Source organism: Meriones unguiculatus, chromosome 1, assembly GCF_030254825.1.
Source record: "Meriones unguiculatus strain TT.TT164.6M chromosome 1, Bangor_MerUng_6.1, whole genome shotgun sequence".
NCBI lineage: Eukaryota > Metazoa > Chordata > Mammalia > Rodentia > Muridae > Meriones > Meriones unguiculatus.
The window spans coordinates 98,353,039-98,368,631 of record NC_083349.1 but is presented as its reverse complement, the minus strand read 5'-3'; the positions used below and the strand labels follow the sequence as shown (position 1 = coordinate 98,368,631).

At 47.1% G+C, this 15,593-nt stretch overlaps 1 protein-coding gene, 1 long non-coding RNA gene and 1 pseudogene across 2 annotated transcripts in view; 2 read left to right on the top strand and 1 right to left on the bottom strand.

The window, feature by feature from the left end:
* Positions 1-595: 595 nt before the first annotated feature.
* LOC110550241 (large ribosomal subunit protein uL24-like) lies at positions 596-1,058 on the top strand (annotated as a pseudogene).
* An 8,766-nt stretch (positions 1,059-9,824) lies between these two features.
* On the bottom strand, positions 9,825-12,562 carry LOC132646318 (uncharacterized). Its single transcript, XR_009584474.1, has 3 exons — positions 10,991-12,562; positions 10,832-10,876; positions 9,825-10,702 (listed from the first exon to the last, which is right to left on the bottom strand). It is a non-coding gene; the product is annotated as an uncharacterized LOC132646318 (long non-coding RNA).
* A 1,307-nt stretch (positions 12,563-13,869) lies between these two features.
* The window catches only part of Tmem178a (transmembrane protein 178A), a 56,297-nt gene continuing 54,573 nt past the window's right edge, over positions 13,870-15,593 (top strand). The window contains exon 1 of the mRNA XM_021640002.2: positions 13,870-14,353. Within this exon, the coding sequence (XP_021495677.1) occupies positions 13,954-14,353 (400 nt within the window). The 5' untranslated portion in view covers positions 13,870-13,953. The remainder of the gene's footprint in view (positions 14,354-15,593) is intronic.

Here is a 15,593-nt window from a genome sequence, read left to right as displayed (position 1 = left end):
TTGTTTGTATTCATTAGGAGGTTATTTGTGAAACTGACTGTGACATGACCTCTTCAGTATATTTAAAACAATCCTAGGCTGATGCTCTCAGAAGTGTTTTTCTGCTTGTGGATGCCTCTTGTCAACAGGAATGTGTGATTTGACAAGGCGAGAAGGGGAGGATATGAAGGCTGAGTCTCTCTGCAAAGCTCACTAGATAATGCTCCCCAATTTATGTAATAGCCTGCAGTGCTACTCTCAGTTCTGAAACAGTAGTATTCTTGAGAAACATGGTTGGTGACCAAAGAATAGTAGGAGTCAACACAGTTACTTAAAGTGAAGGAAAGGGAGCTGGGTCGTGGTGGCTCACGCCTTTAATCCCAGCATTTGGGAGGCTGGGAAATCTCTGAGTGCAGGGCCAGTCTGGTCTACTGAATGAGTTCCAGGACATCCAGGAAAAAAAAAAGGAAAGGAAACGGTTTCCACTGAGTGAATACTAGGTGTCATAAATAAACCCATGTTCACACATGTATGTACAGAATGAGGCTAATTACAATACCATATGTAAGAATTACAAATTGGCTCTATCCTTTTGCAGACATCTCTGGATTGCAAAATGAAGTTCAATCCTTTTGTGACTTTTGACTGAAGCAAGAACGGCAAACAGCATTTCAACACATCTTCTCACATTCAGAGGAAGACCATTTCTTCCCCTCTTTCCAAGATCTGAGACAAAAGTATAAGGTTTGGTCCAAGCCCATTTGAAAAGATGTTGAGGTTCAGGTTGTCCGAGGACACTGCAAAGGCCTGTGGATGGGCAAAGGGGTCCAGATGTGCAGGAAGAAGTATGACATTTACACTGAGCGAGTGCATCAAGAAAAGGCCAATGGCACAACCATCCTCGTGGGCCCCCACCTCAGCAAGGTGTTATCACCAGGCAAAAGCTGGGCAAAGACCACAGGAAGACCCTGCGAAGGGATGCCGAATAGCCATCAGTAGGAAAGGAGAAGGGCAAATGCAAGGAAGCAACGCTGGAGAAGGTGCAGGAGTGGAGGCCTCTTATATACAACTGTCATTAAAGACTGCTTAAGTAAATAAAAAAAAAGAATTACAAATTGGAGGGCTGGAATAGATTTCCTCTGGTGGCGCGCTTGCCTCAAGTGCAGACCACTTGAGATTTGATCCCTAGCACCAACCACGTTGACCCAAAGTCGTGGCACGAGCTTCTAATTCCAGCACTTGGAAATGGAGGCAGGGAGATCAGAAGATGTTCAGTGTCGTCCTCGGCTGTGTCCGATTTGAGGGCAGCCTGAGATACACGAGACTCTGTCTCCAAAGCAGTTACAAACCATCTAACCAGAGAGAGCGAGCACAAACCATGACCCATGTCCACCGTGGAGCATTACGTAACCATGAAAAGCAGCCAGCAGCTCTGTGAGAGTGTGAAATGCCCACCATAGGGCCCCTAAGGACAACCGTCAGGTATGTTCCGATATGTATACATGCATACCATTTATGTATCTTAAAGCTGCGTGTGTGGACCCATGTACGGCCCCCGTGCTACCCATGCAGAACAGCACTGGGGAAGGTGAGCAGGCCATCCCTTGGATCATTTCTGTAGTAGTGCAAAGGTTGTAATGAATGTGTACTGTTTCTGGAGCTGTATCTGAGAAAGAAGTTTGAATAATTTAAAAGTGTTTCAGACAAGTTTCTCAGAGTTAGCCTGGAACTACACACTAGCCAAAAAAGAGCAAGTCTGTAACTGCCAAGGAGGTTTTATAGTAGCCTGAGGCTATCAGGAAAATACTTCATAGGCATGTATTTCTAGTGTGTGAAATGGCTTTTGAGATAGGATGAAAACTATGATTTTAAGTCCGTGGTTCTCTATCTTCCTAACGCTGAGAGTTCAAGCCCTGAAGGGAGACCCACAGGTTGAGAACTACTGGTCTAATTGTTCATTAGCCTTGCCCCTCACTCCATCAGCTTACTGATATCACTAATAACTGTTATATATTAGTAACAATACTAATACATTGTTACTCCTTTCTTTTTCAGAGTTTTCAAAGCACTTTTTAAGTCTTGAACAAGACAAGAAACCTCTAATGTCCCCATTTTCAGAAAAAGTAATTGAGGTTTAGGGGAGTTAGTTTATATGCTCTGTGACACACACAGCTAGGGCAGAACTAAGCAAGCATGCTCAGACAGGGACTCTATTCCCAGCGAGGACATCATTCCAGGTAAATCACTGTTTTTCTAGGTCTCAGGTCCTTCAGCTATAAAACAGGCTTGTAGCAGTTTCCTGTGCGTGAGTGCTTAGAACTTTTTAAAGGGAAACAAGTACCCTCTCCTTACCCAGCCCCATTCCCAACTTTGAAGCAGCACCCCCCTCCCTCATGGTGGGGGGGAAGGCGAAAGGCTCCGTGAAATGACTTAAAGGATGGATTCTGTTCTTCCAGAACAGCTGGAAAGAGCCAGCAAGAACACATCAAGTCATCCCTGTCTTCCCTGTCAACCCTGTCATGCCTGACGTGGTCCTCCTCCTTGGGTGGTACAGGCAGGAAATCTTGAAGTTCAACATGGCAAGGGAGAACTGATTTCTCCTGATCTCAGTCTGTTCAGCATCTTAAATAAGGGCTTGGCTTGAATGTAGAGCGGACCAATGGCCCAGCTGGAGCACGGTATTTCTAAATAAACGTGCTAAGTCACCAGATATGTTGCATCACTAGGAATGGGTCAGAGTAAGACAGGTCATCCTGTCTCATGACACAGCCACCACCTTATTTTTATCGTTTTGTTTTTCTTTATACATGTATATAATGTGTGTGTGTGTGCACCCACACATGTATGGGGGCTTGTGTAAGGTGTGTGGGCAAAAGTACACCCTAGACAGCATGTGGTAGTCTGAGGACAGCTTTGGGTATCAGTTCTTGCCTCCACCTTGCATGAGACGGGTCTTTTACTACATGCTGCTGTGTGTGCTAAGTCATCTGGCCTGTGAGTTCCTGGGGACTCTCCCATCTCCTCTTGCCTCACTGTGCTGGGATCACAGAGGGACACTGCATATATCAGGGAATCCAAACTCAGGCCCTCATGCTTGTATGACAAGCACTGTTTCCACCTAGCCATCTTCCCAGCCCCCACATCTGCCATGTAAGCAGCAGAACACCATCCCTGTGCTAATCAATGAGGCGTCACAAGCCTATGGCCACAGGGCTATGCTCTAAGGTATAGTTTTTATTAGTATTCTGATATACTGTGGCTAATAAACAGGAAGACAACTTCCATTGGAAAGGAAACGTGTACCTCGCAGATCATGAGAGGAGGTGAGAACAGCCCGGGAGCCCCATGGAGAGATACATGCCAGTTGGATGGCTGAAGAAGGAAGCAATAGGATAAATAGGCTGAGTCTTTCTTGGAGTTTTCCTTCAGAAAGAATGGGTAGGTGAGTGAAGCAGGCTTAGCGATAGCTAATCTGAACCTTCTAGAGGATTCTAGCCTTAGGGAATATCGCCAGTTCAGAGAAGCAGTACCTCTCTGGGGCATATACTCTCTCTTTTAAAGGGGTCCAAGTTAATCCTTTAAAAAAATCTATCATACTACCCAGCTATTAAAAACAAGGAAATTGTGGAATTTGCAGGCAAGTGGATGGAACTAGAAGAGAGGCAACCCATCCTGAGTGAGGCAACCCAGAAGCAGAAAGACACTCAGAGTATATACTTACTTATAAGTGGATATTAGCCATATAATATAGGATACCATGCTAAAATCTACATACCTAAAGAAGCCAAACAACAAGGAGGACCCTAGGGAGGATGCTTAATCCTCATTCAGAAGGGAAAACGGGATAGACAGCAGAAATGGTGGAAGAGAAGAAACAGGATAGAAGCCTACCATAGTTGTTCTCTTAAAGGTTCACCCAACAGGGGATCAAATCAAATGCAGAGACTCAAAGCCAAACTTTGGGTAGAGCACAGGAAGTCTTGTGGAAGAAGGATGATGGTATGGATAGAAGGACCTGCAGGGAACAGGAGCTATACAAGACCAAGAAAACCAAAAAATCTGGGCCCAGGGGGGCCTGCAAAGATTGATGCACCAACCAAGGATCCTAGACCCCCTGCTCAGATGTAGTCCACAGGCAGCTTAGTCTCCGTGTGGGCCCCCAGTAAGGGAAACAGGGGCTGTCTCTGACATTATCTCAGTAGACTGCTTTTTGATCATTTCCTCCTGGTGGTGTGGCCTTGTCAGACCATAGAGGACAAGGATCCAGGCAGTCCTGATGAGATATGATAAGCTAAGGTCAAATGGCAGGGGAGGAGGATTCCCCCTTTCAATGGACTAGGGGAAGGGGGAATGACAGAGGGAGGGTGAGACAGGGAGAAGATGAGAGAGGGGGCTACAAATGGGATATAAAATGGACAAATTGTAAAAAAATAAGATTAAAAATCTTAATAATAAATCTATAATAATAAATAAATCTATAATTTATTTATAATTCCATAATAAATCTATAATTTATTGTGTCTGTGTGTGTTTCATGGTGTGGCAGCTCACGTGTGTGAGGTAGGAGAACAACTTTCAAGAGTTAATCCTTTCTTCAAACGTGTGGGTCCTGGGGATAGGACTCAGGTCATAATGCGTGGCAGTGGGCACCTTCACCTTCATCTGCTGAGCCCTCCTATGGGCTCCCATGTTAGGTGCTGCGCTAGAACCAGCTTTTTTCCTCAGGACCCATTGGTTGCCACACAGCCACTCTTCCACCAGACCTATTCCGGTCTCTCCACGTGGGGTCTGGTCAGTAGCACAACCTCCCACGAGCGAGGAGTGGACCTTTGTCTTGCCATAACAGCAGAAGCCCCAGTTCTAGAGTGCAGAGATTGCTGTGGCAGACCCAATGCGCAGGAGGCCTCTGTATCAGGTCCTCCTCCTATATATTATGGTTTCATGGTTAGTGTTGTTATGGAATTCCTGAGTGTGTGAATGGGTGGGTCTCTGATTCCTGTGCCTTCTCTTGGGCTCTTTTCCTTCTGTTGCTCTGTCTTGTCCAACTTTGAGGTAATAGTTTTTTAAATCTTATTTATTTATATTTTGTTTTGTTACATTAAAAAGTGAACAAATGAGAGAATGAATAAAAATGCAGCCGCCAGGGTAAGGGCTAACAACGAAACTCTTACTTATTCCTGCCGGGGGAGAGAAAATCAGTTTCCTCCGATAGACTGACACCGAGATCATCAACCCCTCCCGGGCAGGCCTCATGTTCAGGAGTAGTTGACCAAATGGACTCCACAGTTTGTGTTATGTGTGCGTGTGCCTGTGCATGTGCATGTGTGTGTGTGTGTGAGTGTGTGCTTTTATTTGGTTACAGATTGGAAGTTCTTTTTTTCTTTTGGGGTGTGTTTTTACTTTGTTTTCTTGGTTTTTGAGGGTTTCTGTTGTATTGGATTTCTGTTTATTTTTTGAGAAAGAACTTTAAAGTTGTGTGAGTAAGGAGGGAGATAATTTAGAAGGACTTGGTGAGGGGAAGAATATGATCGAAATATATTTAAATTTGAAAATTATTTCAAATAATAAAATATAATTAAAACTACAATAAATTGAGCCCTATAAGTCCAATTATTACTGCCATGACTACCATTTTAAATTCTCATTCTATTGGCAAAAAAACAAAGCCTGGGATTCTTGGGGAAAGTGGCTGATATAGGAAATTGTAAGCCACCAAGAGAGACTAGACAAATCTAATAAATTACCCACAAATGTCAAGGTGGGGCCAGCCAGGCAGGCATCTTTGGAAAAAAAATAAATTGAGTAATTAAATAATTGCCCTGGACACCCTAAGGTAACCTTGCCTATTTGTGACTAAACTTCAGCAGCAGAAACTTCAGGAATTTCTTTTGGCTAACTGTGAGGGTTGCTAGGAGAAAAGTGCTTTCTGTCGTGTTGGGAATTCCGCAGGGTTTCCACGGCGTGTGGTGACTTGGCTGGAAAACACTGAGAGACATCTCCCCCACTGCCAGCCCTCTCTCTGACTCGCCACTCACACAACCCAAGGCTCTCCATCACATGCAGGTTGCCGACACCAAATAAATTAGGCAGATGGAGCTCATACATCAACGCCACCTACTTGGATTCCTTTTTGGCCACTGATGCATTCCCTCTCTCTCTCTCTCTTTTAATCAGCCTCATAAATCTGACCATGACAAGGTCCTGCCCATCTCCGTCCGGTAGTCGGAGGTGAGATGGTAATTTGTCCCCAAGCTTTCATTTGAGTCTCTCCTTGAGTGACTATCAATGCCATGTGGAGCCCATTCATTACAGGGGCTCAGGTGTGACCATGAGGATCGTGTGAAGAGGGCTGCCAGGCTGGTGACTCATTCCAGAAGGACAGCCTGGTTCTCCAAGCACCGTGCACATCAGATGCTCACACTCCACAGTGCCTGATGAAATCCTGGCACACTGAGTGCTGTGAAGAACAGATCACGTCCTGAGCTATGCTATTCACATCCAAGGTAACGAAAACCTGGATTCTCCCAGTTTTCAAGAGACTTATCTAAATCAAGAATTGAAGACACAAACAGAGCTGTCCAGGGTAAGACCTTGCTTTCAAAGGGAGAGGGTGCCCGTGTGCTCCTGTTGGTTTGAATTTGACTCAGTCTTTGTCTCCAGATGGCCATGAGGATCAGGAATGTTGACCCAGCTCTTGCCAGTGCCGTCTCCGTCCCTCCTCACTTGAACAGCAGTGCCTACTGCCTTCTGGGAGATGCATCTTTGAGTCTGGACTTGGTCTGAATCCTTGTCCTTCTCTCGTTCCCCTTCTTTAAAGGGAGGGTGTTTCTTTTTCTCATCTTATACGGTTGCTGTTCAAGGCTGACTTAATGTCCCCCTGTCTTCTGAGAGTTTTTCTATTCCTTATTCTAGAAAGAAAAGTCCAGATACTTTTACCCACATAACATGAGTTGTGTCTGTAAGATGCAGCAGCTATGCAAAAGCTCTGTCTTTTCACAGAGGCCTTTCTAACTCGTCCACTCTAAAGAACATGGGAGATGAAGATACCTTGTCATGCCCCACCAGCTCATTTCTGCTGTCCACACAAGAACACATTAAACCCCTTTTCTGGGCCCATAACAAAATAGGCTATTGAAAGAGCACAATGGTTCATCTTAGTTTTGGGTACATATCATTTCACTGATACCACAGGAAATCATCTATGTGTTTAGGGATTTTAAACAGGCCTTCATGCTCCTCATTAGGACCCAGTCCTTGGTAATGTTCTAATCACAGGATTATGGCCTACAAAAAGTGAGCTGTCCCCAGCTATTGTTGGAGATGATAAATGATAACAATGGCAACAGCTGTCAATTATGTTGAACACCTGCTGTGCATCAGCCTTCACGTTCAGTGTGCCTGTAAGTGCTTTGAGTTTGTCGTCTTTAGATTCTTCTAGAATCCATAAGAAGGATTCTATTTTTATCCCCACTTCACAGATGAGGAACCAGAGGCTTGGAATCTTCTCTGAAGCTCTGTACTTTTTCTCACAGCCTAGACCTCAGTCTCTCATCTTTTTAAAGCCGCACTTCTCTTGAATAATCTCATCTAGTCCCATGAATTTAATTGTCAATATGCAATTCATACCTATATGTTGACATCACTAAATCTAAATTTCTAGTCTAAACTCTCCCTGCTCCCTCTTCTTGGGAACAAACCCAGAGCCTTGCCCTCAACACGAAAACATTCCACCATCAAGCAGCACCCTCAGCCAGGCTGCTTCTCTTAGTCTTAAATTCACACATCCAACTGCCTTTTCCACTGGGTTTGTTAAGTGCCATCTCAAAGCCCACATGTCCAAAGCATTTTTCTGCTTCTCTCTCCAAATGTTTTTCTCCCCCAGCCTCCCCTCTGAGCTCATGGCAAGCCAGTTAGGATCTCCCGCTGAAAATGGTGTATGGTCCTTGATTTCTGGTCTCCATCACCTGCATTCACACTGATTCTGTACTGTCTGACCTCCATCCGTTTCTCTCTATTTCAGCTTCTGTCTTCTTGGCACATGTGCTAATGGTACCTACCTTGACTGGACCATTGCCTCCTAACTGGTTATCCTGACTGATACCTGCCATCCCTAGCCCCCAACCAATTTCACACAGCAGTCTGAGTGACATTTAAAAACATGAATCAATTCATGTCCTCTCCCTACTTAAAACTCCTTAAAGATTTTCTTTTGATTCAAGTCCAAGCTCCGTGTATGGCTGAACTTGACTAATGCTGCAGTCTCATCTCACACTTTAGCTGTTCCTCATTCCTTCATCCCTTGCTAACTACTCCCTAGCCACAGTGCTCTGTTTTCAGTTCCTTGATGACACAAAGTTTTTTCCTGCCTCAGAGCTTTTATGCTGTCTATATTCCTTCTCCCTGGCCAGTAGGAACTCTGTAAATAGTATTTGATAAGTGAAGATAATAGATTGGCTCTTTTATTTGAATATAAATTATAACACAGAAATGTGTCATTAGTGAATTATTTAGCCATTTGCACCTATGGCATCTACATCAGATGTTCTTACTATAACAGGTATTATAGTAAGGGGAGAGAGGGCAGTGGGAAGGAGATGATGACCATGACCACGTGAGGTAGGCACTTAGAGCCCAGTTGTTCAGAATTATGTATCTGGGAGGTTGGGCAACTGTCTGCCTCGGGGTACGTGGGTAGAAAGCAGTGAGTTTCTGTTAGGCAGGCTGTTTTCGTCCAAGCACCCACGTGCATGCTCCAGGGCCTGGTGTCTTTGCATAGGTCATATAAGATTCATGTGTCTAAGAGAATGAGTAGACATTTGGGAAATGTGGCTCTTTTGTCCATCTGGGAAGCATCACAGATGGTTGTGAAGTGGAGGCAGTGGACATCTTAGCTACCTCCGGTTCTACCTTGGTTGTCAAATATGGCCCAAGAGAACGGACTCGAGCCCTAGTATATGCAAACACGGACAAGGTGGTGAATGTAGTTAGGTATGGCAATTAACGAGCCGCCATCTGCTGGCACAACACACTCTGAGTGGGATTTAACATGGTTATGGGTTTCTTTGAACATCCCTCTCCTCACCATATGTGCTTAAAGGATCCAAAAAGGAAACAGCTTAATCCAGGAATGTGAAAAAGAATGGTGACATTCTGTGGTGTGTCAGTGAGATGAGAAACTTATCAGGAACCATCTATTTCAGGATTTTTTTTGTGTGGTATTTTGTGGTTTCAGGCTTCTAGTCCATGACAAAATGGCACTGTCAGGATGATTTACCACATGTGTGGGATACAGAAGAGCACCGAGGTGTGGGCGTTACTTCTAAAATCTAACTTTGGGTTTGCCCTGGACATAGCTGACACAGAAGAAAATACGTGTCTTCCAAGGGCTTGAGATGGGACTGATGCCATATGGCTTACCCATGTTTTCCCTAGTGGAAACTTCTGTCTCTGGGCTGGGCTTTGCTCTTGTACTTTATTTGTACCTCTGTGCCATCTTTATCCAAGCTTGTCCCTCTTGATTGCCTCTTACAATTCTGTTTTCCTCCTCTACCAACCTGAAGCTCCCTGAGGGCATGCACGGACGATGCTTCCTTCGTCTTGGCAGAATCCAGTGAGACTTAGCACCAACACTTACATTGGAAGTGCTTAATATATCTCGAGTGAAAATAACATCGCTTCCAGAGAAAAACTTAGAGAAGATACCGCACGTATTTTTAGAAATGACATATTGTAGATCAACAATATAATCGAGTACATCCTTACATTAAGTACTGAAAAAATTGTGTGATATTACCAGAAAAAAAGAAAGCCTTGCTTTTTTTTTTTTTTTTAGTGAGAGTTGGTGCCTAGTTTTGGTTAAATGACACGGGCTTAACCCAAGTGTTCAAAATAAGGAAGGGTGGTGCTTGGAATCTAGGCACTATTACAGAAAGGTGAAAGTCTCTTAGAATTTTTATGGCCAGTGGTCTTAGATTAGCATTGATGTGTCAATAAATCATTGTCATTGCATCATAGTTCTGGAATATGTGGAGGAGTGTGTGTGTGTGTGTGTGTGTGTGTGTGTAGACCTTTTTATAAGGAAATGTCTGTGTAAGAACTTCTGACTCTAATAATAAATTTGATCTATGTCATATGGCACTCAGATATTATGACAAACGTGTTTGAGGAAGGCAAAAGTGTTTTGCTCTCTAAATATTTAAACATGGCCAATATATCAGTTGGGACATTTAAATGCTGTGGGAACACTTATCAGCAACAAATGAGGGACTCTAGGGAATGTAGCGAATTATTCTCTCTATCCTAAAAAGTAGGAAATGGAAGGTGACAGAAAGAAAGAGACGCCGAGGAGATGCGCTGGCAACAGTACCTGTGGTGACTGCGGGAAGTGCTGGGCACCAAGGAGGGCACTGTTAGGCCAATCCAGAGGTGAGGTGATACAGCTGTGGCAATAGATAAGGATCCATGAAATTGACACTTCAAAGGAAAAAGCTGAACAACCTGGAAAGTTCTGAAATACTGAATTTAAGTGGCTTATGTGAATTGTCAGGAGGAGAGAAAGAGAGGTTGGGAGGGGCAGCTATAACGTGGGGAAAGACAAGCTTGAGGTTTGGACACGGCGAGTTCAATGCAGTGAAATTCCCAGGTGGAAATCCTCCAGATTTCTGTCTGTCGCTTCGAGACATGGCTGTTTTGTGAAGGATGCACTGGGGCACTTGATCTGGAACTAGCAAAGACAAATTTTAGACAAGCGAATAGAGCAAAGTTTGAAAATGCTGAGGTTCCAGCACAGCCACTGCTGAGCCATGCCTTCTCGTTTTGGTTCTGGGCAGAGCTACCTGCCCTCATATCTTACCTGTCTTCTGGCTTAGCTTCCTAGTTCCACCCCTCTGTATCCAGCCTGGAAGAAACCAATAGAGAACTTAAAGATGTGGAAAAATACTTGTTTTACAATGTCCATAAACGCTGAAATTTCCAAATGTACTAGATGGACATAAAATTGAAGAGTTATAACCTGAACGCAATGCTAATATCGCTGATATTATTTTCTTGGCGAAATGGAATCCATCCTTGGAGAACTAACTCAGTTGCCTCTCCGCAGCCCACCTGCGTCCCCGTCCCCAGGCAGTTAGTCTTTCTACTGTTCACCTTCCCGAAACACTTTGTTTACATATCTGCAGCAGCACTTGCATCTAGTTCTGTGCAAGGGGTTTTGTTTTTGTTTCTGTTTTTCTTGCTACCAGGTTGGAAACAAGGTGAAGATAGGAACTGTTTTCTCATCTCTGCATTCCTCACTCCCTAGCAGCAGTGGTTGGTGGCTGATAATTCATCACTGGAAATATCCAACAGCGGAATGTTGAAAACGGGGACGAGGCAATGTGCAGCTGCTGTAGCAAAGCCAGGACACACATCACACGTCACTTTCCTCCGACGCCGTTAATGCAGAACCAGCAGAGGCAGCGCTCTCATTACACACTGCTGGCCCATATTTGTAATGTGTGACATTTTTTATGAAACACTGTCAAAGGCAATCCATCATGGAGTAACCTTTAGATTATATGCTGAGCTTGATTTTAAACAGAGACGTCAATGGACCCCAAGGATGATGCTAGTTTCTAAGAAGAGTGTGATCAAAGAGTTCCAGCTAGGGAAAGGAGGCAGAACACTATGTTCTTTTAAGTCCCAGAGCAGCGACTGAGAAGGTTTCCTGCTGTCTTCCTTCACTTGGGGAGAGGGGTATTGTGACGATGATCATGTGACTATGAAACATGGCTGAGTATTTGTGTCTTGGAGTACCTCAGGTGAGGACATGATAAAGGAATGAAGACACACTAAAGGGCTGGCAATCTCTGAGACTCTCCAGATTCGTAGTAACTACCTTGAGATACTTTTTCGTTTAAAGAAAAAATATAAAAAGACCCAGGGCATCCTAAGTTAATTTTGAATGCCTACTGGACGCACAGTTAAAAGGACTCAGTCTATCTGGAAAGATCTATGATCTTACACCTATTACAGAATATAAATAAAAGAAACCTTCTAAGTCCCATCATTTTTCATAAATCCTGATAAAGCTGCCTCTACTGGGTTTAGTGTTTCCTGTTAAGGGAAAGCTGATGGTGAGAAAAACACTAAAATTGTAATTCTTTGTCTTCCTTAATTAGACCCAGAGCTCACCACAGTTCTTGCTGAAGCTGTGAGAAAATCCAAGCAATAATTCACATTGTCAGGTCAACAGAAAAGGACATGGGGTTCTGATATGACCAAGATTTGCTTACGGGATCTATCTGTGAACCGAATATCTCGGAAGAGGTAATGCTCTTCCATAGAAAAAGACCCCCTGAAGATGGTGAGCAGGAACAGCCAGGAAAACGAGCAAGGCAGCAGCGTCTCACGCCACCTTCACAGATGCCATTCCATCGGAGGCAGATAAATCACCTTAATGCCGATTGATGTGGGGCGCTAATTAATAAGTCCCATTAAATCACGGAGTAATGACATTTAGCATCTAATGAATGCCTCGTAATCTCTCGAATCATTAATATTTCATAGCATCAGAACGTAAGGATAGCCATGCGGGTCGGGGGCACAGCATGGTTTTCTGTCTCTGGCGTGGCCCCAAGGGCGTATGTGGTTCAAAGGTATTGCACCTTGCCATGAAGACTATATATGTGTACCATTCGCTCTGTACCTTGGTCCTTCTTTTTGGAGGATTCTTCTTTTAGGAAATAGTAAGAGCCTCTCTAGAGTGAACATCTGTGACTCCGGAGAGCCCGGGAACAACAGAAAACCTCAGATGTTGCCTGGTGTGGAGGGAGCACTGATTTGCTCTTGGCCCTGGACGGCCACCAGAGAGACTTGCGCAAGAGAAAAATCGTTGCTTTGATTTATCACTGGGCGCCTGCTTTATTCAGAGGCAATAATCTCTTGGTAGAACAGGTGCCACGGCTAGGCTGTATTGATTCAGGCGTCAGTCACTCAGGGGTGGAGACAGCCCACGAGAAAGAAGTCCATCTCAGAGCAGCAAGAAATGAAGTGGGCGGGTGTGATCCCTGACGGTGGTTCTGTGGCTCCGGGGACCCTGGGCGTCTTCGTGCAGAAGAAGGGCTGGAGCAGGGAGAACCGTTCCAGGCTGCCCTGAGCTGGTGAGGGGGAAAGCCCGTGCCCAGAGCTAGCTGCCCACGTCTCTGAGGCTGGGTCCTTCGGAGGTCAAGAAAGGAGGCTCGCTGCTCTAGATCAAGAGTCTCAAGAATCAAAACCTCCCACTCTCAAGGAATCGGATGGGATTTGCTCCTGGGGGCCGAACAGAGACAGTGATCAAAATCAACTTGGACAAGAGGCGAGCTCGAGCCCTCACGTTGGTGGATGTCTTGTAAGGTCGTGGGAGGGACAGAGGACAGGAGGCAGTGCGCGAAGGGGTGGGTGCGGAGAGGCTTGGAATCCGCGGCGGGTACAGAAAGGCAGAGGGAGCCAGGGACGCCAGGGGCCAGCGGGAGCGGGGAGAGAGCGTCGGGAAGAGTTGAAGAAAAGTAAGGGGAAAGTAGGGGCCGGGGTAAGAGGAGGAAGGACTGGAGAGAGCCGAGCGAGGAGGGAAAGCGGAGGTGGGGGAAGAGAGAGGGGTCTTCGGAGAAGGGGTGGACCGCGGGAGCTGGAGGCCGGGGAGGGGGCGAGGGGCGTGAGCGGCGGCAGCGGGGGTGGCCGGGGGTGAGCGCGGGGGGCCGGCCAACGGGGAGGGCCGCGGGCCCGGGAGAGCGGTGGGGAGGGCGCGGGGCCGGGAGGGAGGAGGAGGCTCCCGCGGGGGAGAGAGGCGGGCGGCGGGCGGGCGGGCGGGCGGCCGTGGGAGGGAGGGAGGGAGGGAGGGAGGGAGTGCGGGGCAGGTGGCGGGGAGGGAGGGCGCGCGGCGGAGCGCCGAGGCCAAGCGCATTGTGTCTGGCGGCGGCGGCGGCGAGCCCACCGGCGGCCGTGGCGGGCCGGGGAGCCATGGAGCCGCGGGCGCTGGTCACGGCGCTCAGCCTCGGCCTCAGCCTCTGCTCCCTGGGGCTGCTGGTCACGGCCATCTTCACCGATCACTGGTACGAGACCGACCCCCGGCGCCACAAGGAGAGCTGCGAGCGCAGCCGCGCGGGCGCCGAGCCCCCCGATCAGAAGAACCGCCTGATGCCGCTGTCGCACCTGCCGCTGCGGGACTCGCCTCCCCTGGGGCGCCGGCTGCTCCCCGGCGGCCCCGGGCGCGCCGACCCCGAGTCCTGGCGCTCGCTCCTGGGGCTCGGCGGGCTGGACGCCGAGTGTGGCCGGCCGCTGTTCGCCACCTACTCGGGCCTCTGGAGGAAGTGCTACTTCCTGGGCATCGACCGGGACATCGACACCCTCATCCTGAAAGGTGAGCGGCGGGCGCGCCCCGCGTTCTCGGCGTCCGCGCGCGCGGAGCGCACTCGGGCTTCCCAGGGGCGCGCGGGTCCCCGCGGTCGCCTCTCCAGTCGCCGCGCTCCGCTGCCCCGCGCGTTTTCACCCAGCTCGCCTGCCTCCCTGCCTTCCTTCCCCGGCTACTCTTCTCTCTCCCTGTCCTTGCCGCTGCGCCCTGCCCTTCCTTTGCCTTTGCCTGGACTGCCACTTTGCCCTTAACCGCTGTCTCTTCCTCTCCCTTTCGCCTCTCCTCCGCCCCGTGCACCTGCCTGACTTGGGGTGTGTGTGTGTGTGTGTGTGTGTGTGTGTGTGTGTGTGTGTATTTTCTTGACGCTCTTCCCAGGGAGGGTGGCAGTCACAAAGACTGATCTTTCTCAATTAGGTTCCTTCCTTCAAGTTGCATTTTTCTTTAAGAAATCCCTCTGGAAGAGACGAGGTGCAAACCGTTGGGGCGGTGGGGGGGCGCTTTCTCAAGAATTGAGTTGATTGGTATGTCATTAAATTGAGGCGGGCACCCCAGCCTGGAGGGTTCGTGGGGAGCAAAGAAGGTCTGCCCTCCAAACACCCCAAGTTCGGGGTCTGTTTGAATTGGACTTCACGTACCATAATTCACTGGTGAAGGCAGTTAAGACACCTGCTTTATTCATTATTCAACCTTCCTCTTGACCCCACACTCCTCAGGGTCTAGGCAGTAGCCGAGGAGAGCCAAGGGCCAAGTCCTTGAAGGCAGACTTGGGCACAGAGACTCTGCATGCCACACTCTCATGACTGTGACACTTTGGAGGGCTACCTTTATTGCTTTGTTATTGGCCTTTGTGCTGTAGAGCATCGCTTCGCTCTTCTGGAATCTACCCCGACTTGTGTAATTAATCAGATAGTTTTGAATATTTTTTTTGTAATCCCATGCAAGTAAAAATATTCAATATGATAATCCTCTTTTGCAGAGCTGCCTTTAACTTCTAAAGCTCAGACCTTAACAGAATATTTATCCCCTGGCAGAACAAATAGAAATAAATAAACTGCTTTTCCTTAGACTCACTGTTCCCAAAAGGAAGTCAGAAGTGAGTCCATCCTAAAAATTCAGAAGCAAGTGAACAGATGTACATTGAATTACAGCTTGCCACGGAACTACATAGGAAGGAGGGGGTTAACGATGTGCTGGCCTTCCCCATCTTGTTCGTTGGCATAGTCTTCATTTCTCAAACATGTCAATTTCC